Below are 9,944 nucleotides of genomic sequence, written 5' to 3' on the forward strand. Positions count from 1 at the left end.
AAGAAAGGGAAACAAAAAAATTAAAGCTGTTTTTCTTCATGCCGTGTTGTCATACTTGCTTCCTCTTGCTGTACAAGTGATGTTGGCAAAGAAGCTTTGCCCCTAATTCCTAGTTAAGATCCGTGGCCAGGACGACAGAGCGACAGGCTGCTAAGTCACTGAGCATCCTTTGCCAGGTTCTGGGATTCCTGTCCAGTCCTAAGCCCTGCACTGTAACTCTATGGCAAGTACCTACTTCTCATTTCAAAAGGGACACCATCTTAGTGGTATGGACAGCAAGAAACAAAAGCTAAGACCGCTGCTCCTCTCAGAGGAAGAAGCCCAGGTGGTGGCCCAGGCTGCCAGCTGTCGAGTAGAAATTCACTTCCCCGACAGACATGGCGGTGGTGAGTGAAGAGATCAAATCTGCAGCTGACGCAAGGGGAGATCATGACCCTACATTAGGAGGGATGCCGTAAGACTAGGAACCGTCTGCCAGCTCTCTCGTGTGTGGGAATGGAAGAGGAATTTCCCAATGTCATGCATCAACCTCCAAACCGAAGCCGGCTGTACCACCCTGGCCAGACTTTGTGGAGTAGGAAAACAGCTAGGGATCAGAGGTTTTATTTTATTTTTCCAGTGACCATATCTCCCTCACTGAAAAGCACGTTATAATGCTCAGATTTTATAAAGCACTTGGTGTTTCTTACAAAAAGGAGCTGTCCACATGTGAAACATTTAAAAATGGGGCGGGAGGAACCTCAACGCAAGAAGCCAGAAAGCTGGTCAGAGACAGGGCCTGGCCAGGCCTGGGGTTACATCTGAGCCCCAGGAAAGGGCCTGGCCAGGCCTGAGGTTACATCTGAGCCCCAGGAAAGGGCCTGGCCAGGCCTGAGGTTACATTTGAGCCCTGGGGAAGGGCCTGCCCAGGACCGGTGTCACATCCTAGCTCCGGGGAAGGGCCTGGCCAGCTGTTGGTACTTCACCATGATCACAGAGGCCATAAATCTTAGAGCATGGGATGGAAACAAGATCAAAAGCAAGAAGGCTCTGTCAATCTTCCCCACAGGCAGCCAGGGAAACTTTAATTCTCTTGCCCTGTTTTCATCCGTTTTTCTTTCTCTCAAGTTCTCCTTATCTCGCTTTGGAATCAATCTGGCACAGTGCTCCTGAGTCAACAACACGTTAAGACACGTGATTTTATGAAGCAATAGAGGGCAGCCACTCTGTTCTGTTTTGGGAACCCTGGCGACATCACGGACTAAGCCCTGAATCTCGGGAACTTGTGTCAGAGAGAGCACCGAGTTGGAAGAAAGGTGTCGTCACAGGCCCCTGGAACTGAGTAAAGACTCTTGGGTAACTGCGTGTGTCCCCAAGGACTGCTCCCGCTTCTATCTGGCTCTAAATGACTCAAGTCATTCCCAGGGGAAATCCATCTATGTGGGACAGCTGTCACCAGCAGGACATTTGCCGCTCTTCAGCCTCAATTTCTCATGACATCACTCACTACTTCTCCCTTTGAGGGACGGTTTCCTCTCATGTTACAAGTATGCAGGCAGGCGAACACGGCCTCCTCTCTTCACTCAGAGGCCTGTAACCTGTCCGGGTCCCAGGAAGGCGTCTCCGTTAAATAAAGTGCTCCCAGAGCAGGCAGCTTCCCATGACAACAGCACACAGGCCAAGACGCTGAGGAATCAGGGCAGCCTTCCACGAGGCTCTGAGAAGCCACCTCTGTTTGGGTCTCGGCAGCTGTGGGCCTGCGGGGGCTCTGGAGTCAGTGACGCATATTTGTGGCTCCACTTCACCAAGTCACAAGGAACGAGCACGTGCGGATTTACCCCGGAGGCAAAGTGCACTCACATTTCTTCCAGCGAAGCAGGGGGGGCAGGAGAAAAACCGCTTATGGACAGAATCACCCGTGGGCACGGCCACAGCAGTTTTTAATTTGCCTACAGAACATGTCGTATACGATTTCGAGACGTGATCAGGGAGCACCGTCCCCCTGGTACACGTCCTGTGAAGGGGGGCTGCTGGCTGTCGTTTAACAGGACTCTGAGCTGGGAAGCAACCCACACCCTCACCCTCCGAGCAGCTGCCCCGAGAGAGCAGCCGGACCAGCCTCTGGAAGTCTCTTCGGGGCGGGAGTCTCAGCTCGGTCTCAGCCCAGCTCCACGCCAAGACCGCCCGTCACCAGCGCGCCCCTCTGGGGTCCGGGTAAACCGTCCGGAAGGTCAGGTTTATTCTCGGTTCTCTGGAGTGGTACTCTTTGGGCACTCGATGCTAAACGGAAACACAGACAACTCTGACATAAACACATTTATGAGGATGCAGCCTCCCGCCCCCCGGTCCCCAGTAGTATCAACGAGCTCTCTGAAGTCTTGCAGAGAAAGGTTTTCTTCTCTGAGGAACACTTCCCCACCACCATTACTCAGACAAGCCAGCGCCCTCTCGGTGAGGTCTTTCCATCTCTCCTAATTGTTGTTCTTCCTTCCTCCCAGCTTCCTGCCATTTCCCCAAGTCTCCTAAGACAGCACGGAAACGGCTGAGATGGAAGACCAGTGTGAGACTCCACTCTCCTGCCAAGCGTTCTTAGGTGCATCTGAAACACCTTAAATGGGACCTGGCTTTAACAGGGCCCGGCCCGAGCCGCGGCAGCCGTGCACCTGGCTACCTGATGCTATCCCAACTTATTGAAGTTCAATTAAAAATCCAGTCCTTCCACACACGAGCCACATTTCAAGGGATCGAGAATAGTCGTGTGTAGTGGCTACTGCATGGGGACTTGAGAGACGCAGAACATTTCTGCGGTCCCAGAAAGCTCTGCGGCACGCTGCGGCTGCAGAGGTCCGTTCTGTCAAAGCTCCTGGATTACGACGTCACCGTGCTGACTCTCGCTCATGATCAAAGCACCTTGCTTTTCACATCTGTTACAGAAATTAATGGTCCCGAGCTGTCAGGACACTGCCTCCATCTGAGTGAATCCAAACTACTGGCATGTTCTCACCTGCCAGTCAGCTTGCGTCGCTCCTTCCATGATTAACAAGGTCCCGTGATCCAAGGGTATCTTCACTCTTTCCACATAGGTGTAGTCGCCATTCTCTTCCTACAAAACAGCATTCATGGCACTACATTCTTTGTTGTGTGATCAAGACACAACAGCAGGTGACGATGGTCAAGAAAGGCAAACCTCTACTCAGCTAGACTGTCAGGGCTCATTTACCGGCTCTGTCCCTTGGCAGCTGTTTGGCCCTAGGAAAGCTGGGTCACCGTTGGTACCTTCATTTACTCATCTGTAGAATGGGGACGATGACAAGACCTGCCACACAGCGCTGTTGTGAGCCTCCACCGATCAAACATGTGTAAACTCCTTGGTGCCTGGCACATACTAAGCACAGTGTAAGTGCCAGCTGTTATCAATGTCTAAAAAGCAGAAAAGCCCATTCTTACCTGTGAAGAAGTGAAGTCATTCATACAAGAACTCTTTTTTTTTTTTAACGTTTTTATTTATTTTTGAGAGAGACAGAGAGACAGTGTGAGCTGGGGAGGGTCAGAGAGGGAGACACAGAATCCGAAGACAGGCTCCAGCCTCTGAGCTGTCAGCACAGAGCCTGACACAGGGTTTGAACCCACAAACCGCGAGATCATGACCTGAGCCCAAGTAGGACGCTTAACGAACTGAGCCACCCGGGCGCCCCATTCAAACAATAACTCTTTGCATCTGCTTTATACTGTGCTCTGACCTAGTGTGGAAAACAGGCTTTTAAGCAAGATGTGGTGTGATGAGTTCTCACTGCCTTTTTAGAAATTATGACACTTCGCTCATTTGTACCTGGTCACAACTCTTCCTGTAGCTCCGCTGGTGTCTTGGACATACATTCTTGTTTCTTCCAGAACAGTCAACAGCAGGATTTTCTTAAAGAAGGGCGCTCTGGCTTGACCAGGACAGCACTGCAAACAGAGACTGGCTGTGTACGCCTCAGAGCATAGATCACAGACCACAACGCTTCGGACGCAAACGCCGAGTATTTACCCTGCCCCTCTCTTCGAGAGAGCTCAAGGTCCATTCACGTCCAGTCCTCTCACGGAAGCTTCACAGAATGGCCTGCAAACAGCCAACAGGTGGGGTCACTCCTCCTTTGCAGCTGACAAAGGGGTGCGCTTAACAACTTCAGTGCTCACAGCAACGAGGAGCTTATCAGAAGTTGAGACCCAACCTTCCTGATTTTTCCACTTCCGTTCTGGGCAGATCCACCCATTCATCTGCTTCACTTCGGATGCAAGAGATTGCATTTACGTTACCGCAGGATTGATTTCACTGCAATACTGTGTTTATGTTTACCACTGTAGGAGTGCTTTGGAGAATGTAACTATTTACAATGATTTCCTTCAGGATAACCAAAATCAAAACAATAATGAACTTGCATAAACAGTTTAAGTTCTAGGTCCCAGCCCTTGGCAGTGACTTTGTCCAGCAGTCGTAACTTTTCCAGGCAGAAGATAAAAGCAATGTTTGAAAGTAACTTTTGGTTTCGGTGATTGATTTTAATTGTGCCTGCCACCTTTTCTTTTTAAGTGGCAAGTAAGCACAAAGCATTAACCTCTGACCCCTCAGTCCATCAGAAGTGGTGGGAAGGTGACCCTGTTATCCGGTGGCCCAGCTGCATCTCAGAAAAGCAAAAGGCAGCTCTCTGAAAAAACGGATTCCAACCAGAGATCTATGTCCTACTGGAGAAAAGGTATCGGAAGGGAGTGCATCGGCCATGAGATTAGATGGCTCAAGGCTCCTTGACTTGGGATGTAAAGTCAGTTACCAAATCAAGGTTCAGCTCAGCTAGCAGCACCCCTCCTGCCTCTCCAAACTCAGGGAGTGTGTCGGGATCTTCATCTTAACTCAAACCCAGACACAAGGACAGGGCAGCAAGATGAAGTAGACAGGAAAGACCCTGAGCCAGACACGAAGACAATCCTGAAGCGAAGATCTCTTAGAACAGTAAAAACATTACTGGGGAAAAGGGAGTACCAAGGTCGATGGAAGAGACGGGGTGAGCGCTGTCATTCTGCCTGGAGACATGCAGCAGGAGGAGACGTAACAAATGAGAGAGAATTCCAAACCTGAGGGGGAAATACCAGCACTGATAGACAGCGATACTCAACAGAGCCATGTTTCACTTAATGTTCCTAAGATCTGAATTTTTCAAAGGAGAGAAAGCTTCAGGTTGATTTTAAACACACTGCTTCCAATACAACCTTTAGTTGTACATAAAAGCAGAAGATGGTGACCCTTCATTTGGGATGGACTTACTCTCTTTTTTTTTTAAATGTTTATTTACTTTGAGAGATTGAGAGTGAGAGCAGTAGAGGGGCAGTGAGAGAGCCGGAGAGAGAGAATCCTAAGCAGGCTCTGCAGTGTCCGTACTCAGCCCCACACGGGCCTTGATCTCAGGACCATGAGATCATGAATTGGGCTGAAATCAAGAGTAGTCTGATGCTTAACCAACTGAGCCACCCAGGTGCCCCGGGCATGGAGCTACTCTTAATCAGTCTCTGAAGGAGACAGTGAGAAGTGATGCCCAATACACTCACTGAGAGAGGTGATGTCATTACTTTTGCTGGTTGTTATTTATTCCTTCCAATCCCTTGGCTCAGAAAGCACACTCCTAATTTGCAGAAGGAGACAGAAAAGAGGGCAAGGGGTTCTACTAAGGCAACACAGAGTTCACAAATGCTTTCTTCTTTCTCAAGGTCAGAGTGCTAACAGACCCCAGAGCCACACTTTAACTTAACCAAGACACACAGACTTCTTCCCCTCGGGAAGCACATACAAGGCCCGGGGAGCTCACGTGGCAGTGCACAAAGGCTCAAATTGATGAATGGATACGCGACACTGGAAGCCCCAGTCACGCTGTTTACGGGAGTGCATTCGTGGCCACTGGGCCTGGTTAAGGTACCAAAACAACGGTTCTGTACCCCTTCTGATTTACTTAGGTCCTTTTTCAAGACAAAACAAAAAAAGCAAAACACACCCCTAAAAAAAACATGGCACAGGATAAAATTTTCCATCCCTGACCCTGGTTAGAAGAGGCTTTTTAGAGTGCTGAGCCTGTCCCTTTTTAGGGGCAACAGAGCATGCGACTCTTGAACTCAGGGTCGTCAGTTCAAGCCCCACGCTGGACGCAGAGCTTACTTAAGAAAAGAGGCTTTTAGGGTTATAATCAGTCGATAGGGTGGGTTTTGCTGATGATGATTTGGTTTTCCACACACTCAAAATTTCACAAGTAGATAAAGCAAAAACTATATACTTCTATATTAATGCTGATTGACACTCCCCCTCCAGCCCCACCAAGCACAGCCGGTTCATCTGAACCCTCGATTATGAGTCCCAAGGTCTTCTGGGCCCTCCCGAAGTTCTACACTCTCACCTCTGCCTCCCGACACAAACCTCCTCAGCTTCCTTTAGAAAAATGGTATTTGGGGGGAAAAAAATTGGGTGTATTTATCATTCTGTCATTACTAATTATCCAACAGTCAGGAAACCTCAACATTTTTCTTTCCATTTGAAAGGAAAGTTCACATTTTACAAGTTCTATGTAGATTTTTCATGGAATCGCTCCTTTCTTATCCTAAAAAGGTGCCTTAGAAATTACAAACAACCATCAATGCTTGAAAATCAGCAGGAGCACAGGATTTCTTCCTACTGTAAGAGTAACCCAAGTTCACTGAAGTAAATGGCGCGCTGGTGAATTACTGGGTCGGGGTCTGCCTTCCTACTCTCTGATAAACTCCATGAGGCTTACGTTGACTTGCTCTTCTGAAATCTGTTCTGAGCTATGACACATCACTAAATATGAGGATGACTGAGGAAAAGCACCAGGAAAACACAATCCTCTTACCCAGAATTCATGCAACGTACGCACAGGAAGCACTGTATCTATATGATAATGTGTATATTACCATTATGCTGTGGGCATGTGTTTACATCTTAAATGTACAGGTATTCCGAAATGTGTTTATATAATATTCCTTTACATGAACGTGTCTCTCCTTCTTCTAACTCACAGACATCTCTTGACCATCTACAGTGCATCAGGCACTGTGCTAACGCTAAGAGAACAGCAGGGAGGTACATACTATCAGACACTGAGATTCTATTGTATTTTAAATTTTTTTATGTTTTTTTTTTTATTATTGAGACAGAGAGAAACAGAGCATGAGTGGGTAAGGGGCAGAGAGAGAGAGACACAGGGAGACACAGAATCTGAAGCAGGCTTCAGGTTCTGAGCTGTCAGCACAGAGCCTGACGCGGGGCTTGAACCCACAAACCATGAGATCAAGACCTGAGCTGAAGTCAGATGCTTAACCGAGTGAGCCACCCAGGTTCTCCCCAGACTCTGAGATTTTAATATACCAGTACTGATAAGAAAAAAAAAAGAAGAAAGGAAAGAAAGACAAAAGGAAGGAAGGAGGGAGGGAGGCTACTGTACGTAGGTCCTGAGCAAAACAGTTCTGAGTATTTTTCTAAGGATGTATTCTCAAAAGCAGAATTACTGGATCCAAGGACATGCACCTTAAAGCAGTCTGATTTATATTGCCAAAATGCTGTCTTAAGAAGGCTGTGGCAATTTCTAATTCCATCAGGAAAATAGAGCAGTGCCTATCCTCTCCTAAAACAATGAGGGGAAAAATGACAGCTCATTATTCAGAGAATTCTTTAATCACTAACCTAGTCCAATGCTTTTTCACGTCTATTTGCTGTTTGCATTTATTCTGTTGTGAACTCTCTGCTCACGTTCTCTGACCACTGTTCTACAGGATGTTGTATTTTCTTACTGACCTGTGACCACAGCGAGAGATTTACCCTTTGTCATAGTTTCTGAAAATATTTTTCTCATTTGTCCTTTAACTGTGTTTATGATAATTAACACAGAGTAGCTCAAAAACTTTGAGAGTCAACTCTGACCTTTCTTTGGCGCTCCTTCATGGTTTTTATGCTTAGAAAGTCTTTTCTCATCCAGAGGGAAGTTAAATATACAACTGCATTTCCTTTTTGGTTAATTAAAAAAAAGAGTTTGTATTTTTTTACATTTAACTCTTTTACTCTATCTGGAATTTGGTGCTTTTATTTCCTCCAGGCTTCTTTTTATAACAGTTTCCCAACAGTGTCTGGATAGGATCAACCCCAGGGACGCTGCCCAGGTGTCAGGCACGCTCGGAGCTCTGTGTATGTGCGTCACGGCTAACGCTCATCACAACGCTGTAAAGGAGGGAATATTTTCCATTTTATCATAAGCAAAAGGAGCGAGAGGGAAGCACATCTCCAAGGCAGAAGGCTGACAGGAGGCAGGCAGGGCTAGCATCTGAACTTAGCTCTGCCTCACTCTAAAGCTTTTATCCCTTCCACTGCGCTCTCCGAGGCGATCTCTTCTCCTTCTGGAGCCCCGTCATATGTCCTAATGACATGGCTGACGTGACGTGACTGAACCGTAAGGGGCACAAACACCAGCGAGCAGCATAGACGAGGAGCGGGGGCAGGACACAACCCAGTGGCGAGTGGGGACCACGGAGAACCAGAGAGCACGGGCCTGCACGCCACTCTGCAGCCACAGCTCCCTGTTCCCGCAGGGTTGTCTAATTTTTCTGGGTTTCCCAGGGAAGATGATAAATGGAATTTTTTAATGCTAATTCTCCCAAGTTGTAAGTTTTGGCCAGTAATTCAAGTTGTGGGAGGCATTAACAAGTCTGAGAACCAGACCCGCATCAGGAGCGGCCCAGCGGTGCTGCTGCGGGCCCCATCACCTGACTCCTCTGATGGCCAGGTCTTGTCCAACTCCCTCGCCGGGAAGCTGCCAAGCAAGGCCAGTTATGATCTGCGGGGGCTTCTGTGGTCCCGTCTCGCCATTCCACACCGCAGCGCTTGACAGAAAGCTCAGGACACGTCCGCTACTACAAGCACATATTCTTATTCTCAGGGACCCAACTCAAGGAGAAAAGGCCCTTTAAATATAGTTCCCAATTAGTGGTCTCAGTCTACAGTGAGACATTTGATTTTTCAAGTCATCTCTGATCCTGGTAAGCAGGTGAGCTACATGGCTAAAAATTTCCATCATTTTACTAAGAAGCTGCTGCTAAAACAAGACACAAAGTTGCAGAAAGGACAAAGTGGGGGCCTGCTACCTGATTCTCATTTCCCAAGCTCTCAGGAAGCCCTTGACATGCACTAAGTATGATTAGTTTCTGAGCTGGAGGCTTCAAAGCTACTTGGGCCCTTGAGTCCTGGAGAGGATGACATGAATGAGAAGGTAGGGAGCAAGCGTAAGGGAGGGCACAGGGATGACCTGGCGGAATGGGGCTCCCCCACGGGGAACAGCAAGAGACCAAGTAGCCTGGGCACAGATCCTGTAAGGATGTGACAGACTGGCTAAGGAACTGACATTTTATCTTTTGTTCCAGAGGAGCAAATAAAGGCTTCTGAGTTGGAAAACAAAGTGATGACAGCAGTGAGCTCAATCTTGGCTCTCTGCTATTTTGCTCTGAATGATGATGTGCAATTCCATAGCCTTCCAGATTATCTAACGTTACTAGTTCTTACTATATTCCACAAACAGTTGTCTGGGCCACATTGAGTAAGTGACTTAACAGGGTGCTTCGGCCACCTCATCTGTACAACAGGGATCAGAGTGGTATCGACTTCAGGAGATTCCTGGAAGGTTGACTTAGAACAGGGCCAGGCGGAGTCAGTGCTACACATTTGTGATTTATCATCAGCACTTCCCTGTTGTTACTCTGACAATTTCCAAATGGCATCTCCAGCACTAATCACGAAGGAGGAGGACCTCAACTCCATTCACGAACCCTCCGTAAACAAGGCCACAGTCAAATGCAGAAGTCCGGCTCCTCCCCGCACCTGAGGAGCCGCCACCGACCAGCTGCTCAAGCACGAACCACCGAGGAGTCATTCTTGACTCTTG

The 9,944-nt window shown here is 48.0% G+C and overlaps 1 protein-coding gene across 1 annotated transcript in view; it reads right to left on the reverse strand.

The window, feature by feature from the left end:
• Positions 1–1,884: 1,884 nt before the first annotated feature.
• The window catches only part of ALKBH3 (alkB homolog 3, alpha-ketoglutaratedependent dioxygenase), a 27,763-nt gene continuing 19,703 nt past the window's right edge, over positions 1,885–9,944 (reverse strand). Inside the window, exons 7-8 of the mRNA XM_029915544.1 lie at positions 2,984–3,082; positions 1,885–2,259 (exon numbers count right to left, since the gene is read on the reverse strand). Of these exons, the coding sequence (XP_029771404.1) occupies positions 2,167–2,259; positions 2,984–3,082 (192 nt within the window). The 3' untranslated portion in view covers positions 1,885–2,166. The remainder of the gene's footprint in view (positions 2,260–2,983; positions 3,083–9,944) is intronic.

The sequence above is a fragment of the Suricata suricatta genome, chromosome 11, assembly GCF_006229205.1.
Source record: "Suricata suricatta isolate VVHF042 chromosome 11, meerkat_22Aug2017_6uvM2_HiC, whole genome shotgun sequence".
Classification (NCBI taxonomy): domain Eukaryota; kingdom Metazoa; phylum Chordata; class Mammalia; order Carnivora; family Herpestidae; genus Suricata; species Suricata suricatta.